Below are 13997 nucleotides of genomic sequence, written 5' to 3'. Positions count from 1 at the left end.
CTCTCCCCTCCCAGGCCCGAGAGCCTGAGGTCCCTGAAGTCACTATTTCAGTCCTGGAGAGCACGGTAGGTCTTCAGTGTGGCCACTTGGCCACCTGCTGGGAACTTGGTCTCCAGTGGCCACGACAATCCTCTGGATTTTGTAGGGTCTTTCGGAAGCAAAACCTTTTATCTGGGCCTGCAGGGCTTGGCCTTCTGTTTCATTAATACCATCCATCAGTTGGCCCAATTTCCATTATTAACCCATCTACAACCGCAGGAACCACATGAAAGTTGACACGGCCCGAGCTGGTATCTGGAGGCCCAGCTGGCTCTATGTGCAAGTCATGGAGAAGACTGGGGCCTGGGGAGCGACTCCCCGGAACCCACGCACACGGGCGGCCCTCTTTGGTTCGAATCCGCCGCCTTGGCCGCACCCGGACGCGGCAGCCCGCGCCCGGCCCGGAGCAGCCTCGGGCGGCGCTGTGGCTTTAAGAGAGGGGCGGGGCCCCGGTGCTGGCAAGGCAGGGCCGGCCCACCGGGCTCCTTTTTCCTTTTTGATCCATTCAAAAATTACTCATTGCAAATTCCCGGACTGCTGGGAGCGGAGAAGAAAGGGGGCGGAGGAGAGAGGGCTGCTGCGGGCGCCGCGCTGGGGGGCACCCAGGGGCCCGAGCAGCTGACGGCTGGTCCGGCCCCAGCAGCCCGCGGGCCGCTCCGGCTCCGGTGGCCTCACCAGGAAGCGTCAGTCTCGACTCTGGGGAAGCTCCGAGCGCCGCCTCCGCCGCCGCCGCCGCCGCCTCCCGCCCGGCGCCGGGTCCCCGAGCCCCCTCCCCTACTCCCTCCCGGACGCTCGGGCTCGGGCGCCTTCCCCGGCGATGGCTGGCCGCTGAGCCATGGCTCAGTACGGCCACCCCGGCCCGCTCGGCATGGCTGCGAGAGAGGAGCTGTACAGCAAAGTCACCCCGCGGAGGAGCCGCCAGCAGCGCCCGGGCACCATCAAGCATGGATCGGCGCTGGACGTGCTGCTCTCCATGGGCTTCCCCAGAGCCCGCGCGTAAGTGGCGGGGCTCGCGCCCCTCGCGCCCCACGCGGCCGGCCCTCGGCTTCGCTCCGGCTCGCCTCCCCGCGCCTGCCGGACGGGCGGCGCGCTCCCCCGCTGCCCACCACCTGCTGGGGCAGCACGGGCGCGCGGGCAGCCCGGGACTCGGCCCCTCCCGGCGCGGGAGGGGGCGGGGGCGCCTGCTTGCGGCGCCCAAGGTGAGGCACGCCTACGGGGTCGCGTCCCAGGTGCCGTGCCCTGCGGCCGGCCCCCGCGGTGGGATGAGCCCGTCCGTGGCGGGCTCCCCGAGGTCTGCAGCGCCGGGCCCCCGGGGAGGCGGGGCCCCGCCGAGGATCCCATCCCGAACGCTGGGCTGGCTTAGGATCCTCCGGTGGCTGGGAAAAGGCGAAGGCACCGGCGGGGCGGAGGGGCCGGCGCTCTTACTGCGGTGCCTTCCAGCTCCGGATGTCGCTCCCCGGGTCGGTCTCCCTGCGGAGTAGGAGGAGCGGGGACGTGGGTGTTGCTGCGTGTTCATTGATAGGGAGGATGGAATAGGAAGGAGAAGCGATTCCTCCTGGGGACCTGGGTTCTCGTCAGTGGTGACGGCAGCGCGGAAATCTGTGGGTGCCCGAGAGTAAGGAGGGGAGCTGTCCTCCCTCATCCTTCTTCCCCGTGGAGGGTGGGGTAGGGAAGGGCCGAGGGAGCGCAGGTGGCTGTTCCTGCAGTCCGCCGGGAAGAGGCCCGGCCGCTTGCTTGCACGAGGCGGCAGCAGCAGCAGGGGCCTTAAGCCTGTCGACTAAGACCGTGGGGCTGGAACCCTGCCTAGGAGGAAGCCAAGGCCGGGTGGCCGGGCCAGGCCCCTTCTCCCTTGGTTAATTTCTGGAGGGCAGATTTCTTAGGTGGGGACCCAAGGCCTGCCATCCTGTGGAGGCGCTGCTTCGTTGAATGACATCACCTAAACGGGAGAGTTGGGCAAACTTTATCGGAAAGGGCCAAGTTAAGGAAAAAAAAATTTTCTCCTCCCTTTTCTTCGGTTGCTAAGTCTAGGTTACCCTTCCCCAGCCCCTGGGCGGATCTTGCTTCCTCTGTTCTTTGCTAACTTGGCTGCAGTCTCCTAACCAAAGCAGACCCCTGGTTTTATCGTTCCACCCCGCCCGGCTGGGACTGGTTGGAGTGGCCTTGGAAACTCAGGAGGCGGACTCAGGTGTTTGCCCGGGGTTGACTTCCAAAGCAGTGGGACTCCGCTTCCCGATGCCAGCGTTACAGGGAGAAAGTGTGGTGGGTTCTGCAGGGCTGCGTCAGGCGTGGATGTTATGTTGCCACTTAGGTCCTTACTATGGGTGATGTGTGTGCCTCCCTCTCCTTAAGCACGGGAGGCAGGGGCTGGAAAATCAGCTGGGCAATGCTGCACGATGAGCGCCGTCTTGGGCATCTGCCTTTTTGGAAGCGAGGCCAGCAGTAAGGACCTAAATTGCTTAATTAAGGCAAGAAATGCTTAACTGCACTCAGACTGTCCTGTTGGCTCTTCAAACCCACTTGCCAGCGGCGTCTTTTCTCCTGCACTGGGTCCAGAAGGCCTTGCCCATGTCCTGACAGATGAGGATGATGGTCTAATTGTGGCTGGCCGAATTCCTGAGATCTCCTAATAGCTAGCATTTATTGAGTGCTTACTGTATACTGTTCTAAGCACTTTAAGTAACCACGTATCCTTCCAGCAACGCGATGAGAAAGGTAATCCGTACGCCTGTTTTGCGCATTCGGAGACAGGTTTACAGAAGTTACGTAACTTGCTTAAAGTCACAACACTAAGCAATAAAGCTGGCCTGCAAACCCGGAGTATGTCTGCCTGACCTCACATCCAGAGCCAGTATGTAATGCCTTAATGCGGGTAAAACGCTTAGGGCAGTGCCCTGGAGCCTAGTGGGTAATTATTAAATGTCAGCTCCTGTATTAGTTTCTGTGGCTGCTATAACAAATAACCACAAATTCGCAGGCTGGAGCCAACGGAAATTGATTTTCTCCTAGTTCTGGAGGCGAGAAGCCCTAAATCTGTGTCACTGGCTGCAATCAAAGTATCAGCAGGGCCGTGCCTCCTCTGGAAGGTTCCAGGGGAGAATCCATCCCTTGCCTCACCCAAGCCTTTGTGGCTGCTGGCAGGTTTTGGCTTGTGGGTGCATCACTCTCATCTCTGCCTGCGCGGCCACATCGCCGTTCTTTGTGGCTCGAGTCTCCCTCTGCCCCTTTCCTATAAGGACCTTGTGATTGCTTTTAGGGCCCCTCCAGGTAATTCAGGATAGCCTTCCCATCTCAGGATCCTTAATCACGTCCGCAAAAGCTTTTTTTTTTTTTTTAATTTTTACCATCAGGCAATGTTTACAGTTCCAGGGATACAGACTTGTCTATCTTTTGGGGAGCCATTCTTCAGCCGATCACAGCAATTATTATTATTATGACTAGCACTGCCTGCCTCTCTTTGCTGAAAGGGGGGCCAAGTGGGTCCTCATGAGGCAGCCTGGGCTGGAAGGAGGTTGGCTTTGCCATTCTGTCTCCCCATCAGATTCCCTGCCTGGGGGGGTGGGGTGGGGGCAGAGCCCATGGCTGTCACCTGACCTGGTTTTACTCTCCCTAGGCTGCCAGGCCAAGAAGAAAGAGAGCTGGGGCATCGGGCTTAGCTTCTGAGAAGCCTCTTTCTTGGGCCTTAAGGCTGGAGGCAGCGGCACGATGACATCGCAAGCAGGAGGGAGCAGTGATGGTTTCCTGGGCTCTGGGAGACTTGGCTGTGATGCCTCAGGAAGGGATGAGACCAGTGTCTGGAACGCGGCCCTTTGGAGAGAATGGTGGTGGCCCAGGCCACAGCCCAGGCCCAGGCCGACAGCTCTGGTTTCCCTGTGGGTGTCCCTGGGTCTGCTGCCTTGCAGCAGCAGAAAGGGACCTTCCACGGAGCTCTGGGTGGGTGGGCAGAGAGCTCAGGCCAGCAAGGCCCAGGTCCTATTCCAGCCTGTGCTGTGGTCTTGGGTAAGTCACTTAACTCCTCAGGGCCTCACTGGCTCCCTCTGGGGGGAACAGGATTAATTAGCGCATGCTTATTAGGTGCCTACAAGGGAGAGGAGTGCTGAGCCAGCAGGGTGACCTCAGGGTATGTTCCTTCTAGCTCATCACTTCCCTGGAGCTGCGCTAGGATTTTTCCATCCCACCCTATTACCTTCGGTCCATCGACACTGCTGTAGAAAGACCTGCCAAATGGAGGATTAAGAAGTAGCGATTTTTCCGGTGTCTGTGCGTGTGTGCGCGTGTGTGCGTGCGTGTGTGTGTGTGTGTGTGTGTGTGAGAGAGAGAGAGGGAGAGAGAGAGAGAGAGAGGGAGGGAGGGAGGGAGGGAGGGAGTGCACAACGTAAGGAGGTGTTAGGAAGGCCTCAGGAAGACTTTAAGGGGCCAGAATGGCCAATCCCTTCCTTTTTTTTTTTCTTTTCCTTTTTCTTTTTCCTTTTCCTTTCTGTGCCTATTAGCTCTTCTAAAAGTTTCTGTTCCAGAAGTTCTAAAAATAAAGGTCCAGCTTGGTCAAGGCTAGAGCAGGCTTAGTGGGAAGGAAAGAGAAGAGCCTGCCGAGCCAAGGAGGAGGGTGCCTAGGGGTCAGGGGAGAGAAGGCGGCGGGACAGGCGCTCTGATGGGGTTTGTTGCTTTGCTACTTGATTTCATACCATCCCCTCCTGGCCTCTGTGGTTGGTGGGGGGTGGGGAGGGTGGGGCTCTTATCTCTTATCTCTTCTGCAGCTTGAGGCCAACTGTGGGAGCTTCACCAAACCATTGAATTTGAGGAGTCTTTGCTGATCCAACGCTGACCTTTTGTTTTGTTTTGGTTGGGTTTGTTTGAGGCTGCCGGTGGCTAGAAGTCTGTCTCTAGCAAATGACTCTAATGTTTGCTAAGGATGGAAAGATACAGTCTTGCAAAAGGATGGGGGTGGGCAGGGAGGGGGTGGGCAGGGGATCCGGCCCGTGTGCAGGTCCCGCTTCTGACACAGAAAACTTTTAGGTTTTCCATTTTCCTCAATATCCCGATCAGCTTCCGGGCACAGCAACACCTAGCCTGTGTAACTCACGGGGCTTTGTGAAGACAAAACGAGTCACGGGCAGGAAAGGATCTTGAATTACTTAAAAATATAATGTGGATGCCAGACAGATAGGATTATGGTATTGTTGTGTTGGGTTGGAAGAAACGGAGGTAAGGTGCTTGCTGGTTGAGGTCTCCAGCAAGATGGTCATGTGCCGTTAGGTCGACCTTTTCTCCTATGAAGCATATTTGAACGATGCCTAGTTGAAGAGCAGGACAGTAGAAGAAGGAACTTTCCTTGGGACGGTAAGCTGCATTCGCTATGCCTCGCTGCGCAAAGAGAAAACACCCTCAGAGCTGGCAGTGCGTGCAACTGAGAGGCACCTTGCAGAGCCCATGAATTAAAGTATCCAGTTTCTCCGGCCTTCTCTAGCTTACCTGGTGGTTGACCTTAGATCCTCTGAAAGTGCTTGGTTAACTCAGCATCCCTGAGTTGTGGCCCCTTCTGGGCAGGGACCTTGGGGAGAGAGAGAAGACAAACCCCGACCCACCTGGGGGTGAAAGGATCTTTCTTATAGGTGGGCGAGGCAAAGAATTCTCGAAGCTACCCGGCTAGACCGCGCATTCATCCGACACTCCTCTACGTCTGTGTGTTATTTTGCAGTTGAAAAAATTACTCTCACGGGCACCAAATTGCCCTCTTGATTAGCACGGCAGTCTTGTGAGGTAAAGCACACGATTAAAGGCTCATTTGTTTTATTTATTTATTTATTTATTTATTTACTTTTGAGAGAGAGAACAGAGTACGAGCGGGGGAGGGGCAGAGAGAGGGAGCCGCAATCCGAAGTAGGCTCCAGGCTCTGAGCTGTCAGCACAGAGCCCGACACGGGGCTCCAACTCAACCACTCTGTGATCAAGAGTCGAACGTTTCACCGACGGAGCCACTCAGGGGGCCCCAAAGGGAGGGACTTCGACACGCATTTTTATTTTTAATTTTATTGAGGTAAAATTTATGTACCTGAAATGAAATCTATCGAAGGATTGATCAGCTTTGACATATGAACACCCCCGTGAAATCACCGCCGTAAGACGCAGCACTTGCCTGTCACCCCTGAAAGTTCCCTTGCGCCTCTTTCCAGTCAGTTTCTTCTCCACCCTATCCCTGGGGAACTGGTCTGCTTTCTGTCACTGCAGATTAGCTTGCATCTTCTAGACCTGCATGGACGCAGAATCCTACAGTGTATACACTCTTATGCCTGCCTGGCTTCTTCCCTTCAGCCTCATATTTTTGAGATTCTTCCGTGATGTTGCGTGAATCAGTAGTTCATCTCCTGTTGTCGCTGGTAGGTCTTGAGGTCTTTGAATTTGCTGCTAACGTAATTATAACCCCTTGGGTTCCACTTTCTGTGGAAGTTCCGTGACGCCCTAATAATATTACCTTAGATTTTTCGACCACCTTAGAGATGACCGGGCAGCTTTATATACGTAATCACTCTCAAGTCTCAGACATTGGATGGTTTCATGAGAAAACTGAGGTTCAGGAGATTCAGTGCCACAAAGAGCGAAGAGCACCATGCTTCGGGACTGTGTCCCCTGGTTTTTGTCACCACCTGCCCCCTGCCCTCCGCTGCCTCAAACTCTGGCTGCTTTTCACGCGGTGGGCACTAATTAGTTCTCAGAGCTAAAGGCTTGCCTTTTCAGAGAAGCAATAAACCTAGGGAGTCCTGGGTCCCCTGCCATCTCCACTCTGGCCGGTGACAGTGATGGTGGAGGTGTCGGCGTCCCCCTGATCCCAGCAGGCACCCGACGCGTGTGTGCTTGTGACAGGGCGCCCCTCTACTTGGGCAGCCGGGAACTGGACAGACCCCATCATCATCTGCCTCATACACCGACGTGTCAACCGTGGCCGTTCAGACAGCCGGGAGACCTGGGGGCCGGCCGTCCAGCGTGCAATGCTTCCGTCACCTGGTCTGTAAAATGTTGACAATAACACACGTACCTTGAAGGGCTGTTGGAAAGGCTGAGGGTGCCATTCCATGCCAACAGTCCCGGCGCATGTGGCATTCGGTGAGCCTTGGGTGCAGACACAGGCGTCATGGCCACTCCAGCGGTGATCTTATCCTGCACGGCTCCTTTGTGGCCACCGCGTTTCATCTCCTCGCGCCTCACTGAGCCGTGGGCCTAAAGAAGTGAGTCGGGGGTAGAGCCTATGCCATTCCTCGGTACTCGGGTTCTGTTCTCCCTGCACCTCTGTCCGCAGAGCGCCCTGAGGGGTGCCAGGCGGAGCAGAAGCAGATCTGGAGCCGAGCCAGTGCTGCCCGAGCTGCTGGCTATCCTAAGTGACCCGGGTTGGGGATTTGTAGGAGTGCCATATGGTTGGCTTCTGATTCGTCTCAAATGGAATCAGACTGTAGCCCTGGAGAGAGGGGCGGAGAAAAGCTCATTCAAGAACGGTTTCTCTGCACTGTGATGGGCACAGTCCCGGCGGAACTGGGTGGCCTCTGGAGAGCGAGACACTTGTGGTCCCCACCGGGACCGACAGCTCTGGTCTTCTTCATTGGAGGAATTTCCCAGGGGGCACTGGGTGTCACCCAGAGGCTTATGGGACAACGTCCCTGGAGGGTGGGTGCATAGGTGTGGCAGACCTTCTGTCAGGTGCTCAGGGTCATGTGATAGGAGGGCTCCTGTCTTGTTGGTCCCTCTGGCCGACAGCCCCCCCCCCCCCATTTTCCTGGCGACTTTGCAGGCGTGTTCCTTGCCACCTACTGTTTATGGGGAGGAGGCCTATTAACGAATGCCTCAGATGAACATCCAGAAATCACCTGAGCTCTTACTATGTGCGCAGCATCCTAGTAAACTCCGCGTGGTTCTCAGGAGGGGAAGATGAATGCCAAGTTTCACCACCTGGCCCTCTGAAGTCGGCTGTCAGAGGCAGCCTGGAACTCTCTCTAGCTGACTGCCATCCTCCACAGTGGCCCTGCTGTGCATCCTTCTGGGCCTGGGTGATAGTCTGAAGGCTCTGTACTCCGCTCACACCCCACTGGTAGCCCAGTGGTCGCATAAAGCAAACTCAGTTTACCTTTCTGTCAGACCCTGGCTTTGCACTCTCGCTCCGCTCTCATTTTTTGGCCATGTGGCTTCACACCCAGCCTTTTCCTTCTCCGGGCCTCAGACTTGCCAACTGCAAAAGGGGTCGAAGTCAACCACACCTCAGGCGTTCTGGTGACGCGAGGGTGACACGGACAGGTGTCTCTGGACAGCACGAGGATGTTTTCACCGCCTCTTGTGTGCTTGTCTGTTCCAGAGCATTTGGCTTCTCCGTGTCTGTTTTATTTTTTCCGGTGCTTTGCCGTCAAATTCTTCTCTTCTCCCTTCAGAGAAAACGGTTCAGGACTGACAACTAAAATTCTGGAGAGTAAACAAACGGGAAGAAAGAATGATAGGAGGTAATTACAACGAGCGGGGAGGGGGGCGTCACTTAAGTAGTACACAATAGTGTAATTTTCAAATTGGCACATGATGTGCTCTCTTGCAAAAACACAAGGAAAGTGCTGGTTAACTGAGAGAGGAGGTGGGTGCCTGGAGCCCAGCCCCTGGGGGAAACAAATTGCCCACGGGCACCTTTTTAATCAAAGGGGCATCTCCCCTTCTGGAAGTCACCAGCTGTTGGTGTAACAACAGTTCCCGTTGTGTTCGGCTGCCCCAGTGGAAGCGTGAACGCTCTTGTACATAAAGCAGCCGTGGCAATGAACCCCGCCGGGGACGAGGGCCGTCGCCACCCACAGCGGGAAGCTGAAAGGAACACCACCAGAGCAGCTCACAGCAGCCCGGAAAATGCCAAGGGGACGCGGACAGCACAGATGGCCAGAGGCAGCCGAACGGTTCAGACTTCTCTTCGGGTTTAGTTGGATAAACCTTCTCTCAGAATCAGGTAGCCGGCTTGTTTAGAATCCCGCTTCCGTGTTGGCTGTGCCCCATTCCAAAATATTTATAGTGAGCCTTCCCTCTCCAAATGTTTGGTCTCTTGTCTTGGGTAGGAAACGCTTACAGGGCAGGGAAGAAATGTGCCTCCAATGGCTGCTCATGTATCCAGTCTATTTAAACACAGACAAACATACTCAGAACCGTACGGAGCAGCCGGAATTCTGAACCAGTGGTGTCTCGTGCGTCGGACTGTAACCATCCTGTCCTTGAATTGACGGCGGGGACCCATCATTTCTTTGCTTTCTGCCTAAGCAGATCGCACCCACCCTGGAGAACTAGTTCAATCACAAATACGTCGGGCGTCTCTTCCCTGGCCTGTCCCTTCCCTGCCCTCCCGGCCTCCCTTCTTCTCTGCTCTCTCTTTTCTTTTCTGGTCCCTTCTCCCTCCAGCCTTATTGAACTTTACTCTCTGCGAAGCAAGCAGGGAAGAGAAGGGCACAATGCCTACTTTACCTGGCCTCTTAACGAATGAAATCTTGAAGAACAAGACAGGGGAAAGGAAAGCCCGGACAAATACCATACGGTTTTACCTATAGGTGGAATCTAAAAACCAGAACAAATGAATCAACAAACCAACAAAAGGCAGAAACAGGCCCCCAAATACAGAAGACAAAACGGATGGTTGCCGAAGGTGGGGGAGTGGGCAACACGGGTGAAGGGGAGAGAGAGATCTAGGCGTCCAGGTAGGGAATGAATAAGTCACAGGAATGAAGGGCCCAGCGTAGGGAGTACGTCAGTGGTACCGTAATAGAGCTTTCTGGTGACTGACGGTAGCCACACTTGCTATGAGCACAGCATTACATATCGTCTTGCCAAATCACTATGCTGTACACCCGAAATTAATACAACATTGTGTGTCAACTCTACTTCAACAAAACTTAAAAACAAACAAACAGCCTAACATTGCAGGTGTTATCTCCATCAAGTGTTTCGTAATGCCCGTCAAAAAGAATTTTTTTTTTTAGTTTTTTTTAAATTAAAAAAAAAAATGTTTATTTTCTTTTCGAGAGGTGGGGGAGGAGCAGAGAGAGAGGCACAGAGGATCCGAAGCGGGCTTTGTGCTGACAGCAGAGAGCCCGACGCGGCGCTCGAACCCCCGAACCGAGCGATCGTGACCTGAGCCGAAGTCGGAGGCTTGACGGACTGAGCCACCCAGGCGCCCCAGTGCCAATTTTGTTTTTTAAATGTATATGCACTTTATTACGTATTTATGGGCAACTATGATAACCTGTGATAACAGGAGTTGGGAGTACAGAGGATCATTATATATAATCTCTGCCCTCAAGGAACTGGCAGTCTAGTGCAGAAGATAGAAAATTATGATAAAATGTGGTCCATGCGCTGCAAGAGATAGACGCAGTGTGTATGTGAGAGGAAGAGGGTGCTGTAACCAGACAGGAAGACCTGAGGTAAACTCAAGGTGTGAATAGAATGGCCACAGCACCCTTCAGTGTGAGAGGGGGGGAGTTTGGGAAGATGAGTAGACCGTTTGAATGATTTCATATTGTACCACAAGGGAAGATAAGATTTTAATTTAAACTTGAGTTTCTTGACTCACTCTGCTCATGACTCTCCCGCCTTCTCCCCCTGCTGTTACTATCTACCTTGGAAAGAGAAGGAGACATTTTGGCTACCAAGAGACACGGCTGGCCCATAGCTGGGCCTGAGTTGAGGTTGGATGTTATTTCATTCACTCTTCCACTGGCATTTACTGAGTGCCTCCTATATGCCAGGAACTTGTTAGGGATGTGACGGTTGTCTTTCTTCTCCAAGAGCTCAGCCTTCCTCGAGAGAGAAAGACGTGGAAACACTAATTGTGATATAGCAATATGATTAGTGCTGTGGTTGAGATTTGAAATAAGCCCTGTGGGACCACAGAAAAAAACAATTAGTGTAACTGAAGAAGGTTTTGAGGAAAGCAGAGGAGGTGATCATTAAGGCAGACCTTAAATAATGAGTAGAGATTTTTCTGGGCATGAGGAGAGGACGCATTTCAGTCAGAGGGAACAGCTTGACTTCAGAGCAAGGCACCCCGGGGCTGGGATTGGTGGGAAGGAGACAGAGAAGTAGTGAGAGGTGAGGTGGAAAAATGCGCTGGGGCCGGATTGTTTTCTGGAGGTTGTGGGAAATAAAGTCTTAAAGCGAGAAGGCGGTGGAAAGAACGGAACAGAGCAGAGCAGCACTACACATGGAATCCAGTTGGAAGGTGCCTGTAATGGTCCCAGTGGACGATTCATAGGACTCGGATTGAGATTACAAGAGCCAGATTCTAGAGATATTTTTGAAATGGAATCGACAGGATTTATGATCCATTGGATGCGAGGAGGAGGGGCAGCGCAAAGGTGGCGGAAGATTTTGAGCTTGGCAAATTGGAAAGGTGGAAACATTACCAACCAAGTTAGGACACACAGAAGGTTGGGTGACCCAGAGGATGCGATGATGTACTCTGGGACACGTTAGAGGTGCTGTGAACACGTAGATCAGGAAAGAGGGATCTGGAGCTCCGAGGGGAGGTCGGGCTGGGAACTGATGGGAGCAGAGGCAGGTGTGAAGAACAGGCAGAGAGCAAAGAAAAGGAAAGGAGCCAACCCCCAAGGATAGCATTGCGGGGACCAGCTGGTGGGTAGGGAAGAAAGACGGTGAAGGAGGCTAAGAGGAATGGTTCAAGAGGCAGGAAAAGAACGAAATGACAGGTGTCCTGGAAGAGGACAGGGGAGAAGAGACTTTCATGGAAAAGATTGAGGTCCACAAAATGTTCCATTCCCTCTGCACTTCCAAAGTGAGTAAAGTTGTTGGTTGTGGAGGAGGTGTTCCCAGACGAAGATTCCAAAGCCTCTCCGTGGGGTTTTTGGCAATCCTCTCCAGCATCCCCAGACTTCCTGAGGATCAGACCCCTGGGATGCCGCCCTGCTCTCTGAGAACTCTTTCCTCGGACGGCTGGAGTCTTCTTTCTGGAATTGAGGCCGCTGACCGGGATCTAACCGTGAATGGACAGATTATCTGGAATCTCTGATGTAAGAGTCATCTCCCCTTTGGATTCCCTCACCAACAGAGATTTCACCTGCTCCCCCATCCATATCTCAGAACCCTGCCTCCACCCATCCATATCTGAACTCACCTGTCCTCACTGGAAACCAGGCCAAGGTCACCTGATTCTCCTTGCTGGAGTGACCCTTCATTCATTTCAGTCTTTCCCGATGGTTACTGCATGCCCGCCAATGCCCTAAGGACTGTGGCTAAAGCAGTGAGAAACCTTCTCAGTTCCTCCTCTCTTTGGTCTCCGGATGGTGAGATCTCAGCCTGCCATGCGCTCAGCTCATTTTCTGTAATTTCCTCTCTCCAGTAAGCACCTGTTACCACCATCTCTGCATCAGAAATAGCTCTTCGAGGAAGGCTGGGGATCTGTGCTCCGTGTGTAAGACATCAAGACTCATGAGGTGGCCGGTGGTCAGGGACTGGAGGAGCCTCCGTGTCCCCAAGAGAAGGTGTTGTCCAGTCTTCTAAGTCATTGCAAGCTGGCTCGCACACATGGGTCTGCCTGCCCTCCCCTACAACCCGGAGACGAGCGGGGATGTGTGGCCCCTGAACAGATGACGGCTTTATTGGGTGCTCAGGAAGGAAATGCTGGAGGAAAGAAGAGGGAGAGGGAACCAAGAGAAGATCTTGAGATGGGGGCACCTGAATCAAGGTTGGAGAGAGTGCGTTTACTCCAAAGAAAAGGAAGTTGTAGTTTACATAGTAGGTTTTACGTTGAATTTCTCAGAGTCGGTAGGCATGGACGACGTAGAGAACAGAAGATATAGTTTTAAGTTTCGGTGGTTTGGCGAGCGGTGGTTCTTCGTGGGTCGCCAAAGAATGTGAAAATGAACAGCGTCGTGAACACAACACTTTGTGAAAGCTACAGATAACAGAAGGTGTAGGCCGACACAGGTGTCCAAGAGACGTTCGTTAGTTTTGACCTCCCAGACTGTGCCTAGTATTTAACCTCGTGATGATAATCTCTTGCTCCTGGCTGGAGAGTCCCGTATGATGGACAGTAGTGTTTGCTTTGGGGTGAAGAAGTTCAATGTGTACTGAGAATGCCGGTGAATCTTCTCCAGCCCAACTTCCTCTTTTTACGTAAAAGTAAAATGAGACAAACAAATGAAGTGACGTTTTCAAGACCGACAGCTGGTCTATGACAGAAGTGGACCTTAGGCCTCCTGACTCCCAGGCCAGAACAGTTTCTTTTTTATATACATCAGGCGACTTCCCTGAGTCCAGGCTCTGCCTCCAAGAGGGAGATTTCTAACAAGGCTTTTCGCCTCCGTTTCCTGGAGGAATGGACTGGGCTAGTCCCTTGATCAGCCCTTGCATACAGGTTCTCTGCCCTTTCTTTCCCTTTGCTCCCCTCCTTCTGCCTGCCATGTGCTTACATCTCGGCCTCTGGAAGAGGGAGCTAATTTGTCTCTGGCCAGTTGGAATGGTCACCTCTGGGACCCTTAGGTGTCTCGGCCACCCATCCTGGAGGGTAAGAACAAACACCGCCTTCTGCTCTGGGGGGAAGGAAGGCCGGCTTTAGAGACAAAAAGACTAGCTTCAGATTCTGGATCTGTCACTTTCTGAAGATGTGTGTTTACTTTTTAAATTTTTTTTTTTTTAACATTTATTCATTTTTGAGAGACAGAGTGCGAGTGGGGAAGGGGCAGAGAGCGAGGGAGACACAGAATCCCAAGCAGGCTCCAGGCTCCGAGCTGTCAGCACAGAGCTCATGGCGGGGCTCGAGCTCATGGACTGTGAGATCGTGACCTGAGCTGAAGTCGGACACTTAGCAGACTGAGCCACCCAGGTGTCCCTGAGGATGTGGTTTTGATCAAGTATTTTGATAGGTTGGATGAATCAAAATGAGGCAATGTGTATACACAGTTATACATATGTAATGAAAATGTGATGAAAAATGACAAAAA

General features: G+C 53.5%; 1 protein-coding gene across 2 annotated transcripts in view; it reads left to right on the top strand.

The window, feature by feature from the left end:
• Positions 1-262: 262 nt before the first annotated feature.
• The window catches only part of UBASH3B (ubiquitin associated and SH3 domain containing B), a 139675-nt gene continuing 125940 nt past the window's right edge, over positions 263-13997 (top strand). The window contains exon 1 of one of the 2 annotated variants that reach the window (XM_027036768.2): positions 263-1035. In XM_027036768.2, coding sequence (XP_026892569.1) covers positions 984-1035 — 52 coding nt within the window. In that variant the 5' untranslated portion in view covers positions 263-983. The remainder of the gene's footprint in view (positions 1036-13997) is intronic. The other variant, XM_027036767.2, reaches the window with a different exon arrangement.

This window comes from Acinonyx jubatus, chromosome D1 (assembly GCF_027475565.1).
Source record: "Acinonyx jubatus isolate Ajub_Pintada_27869175 chromosome D1, VMU_Ajub_asm_v1.0, whole genome shotgun sequence".
NCBI lineage: Eukaryota > Metazoa > Chordata > Mammalia > Carnivora > Felidae > Acinonyx > Acinonyx jubatus.
This window is presented reverse-complemented; position numbering and strand designations above follow the sequence as displayed.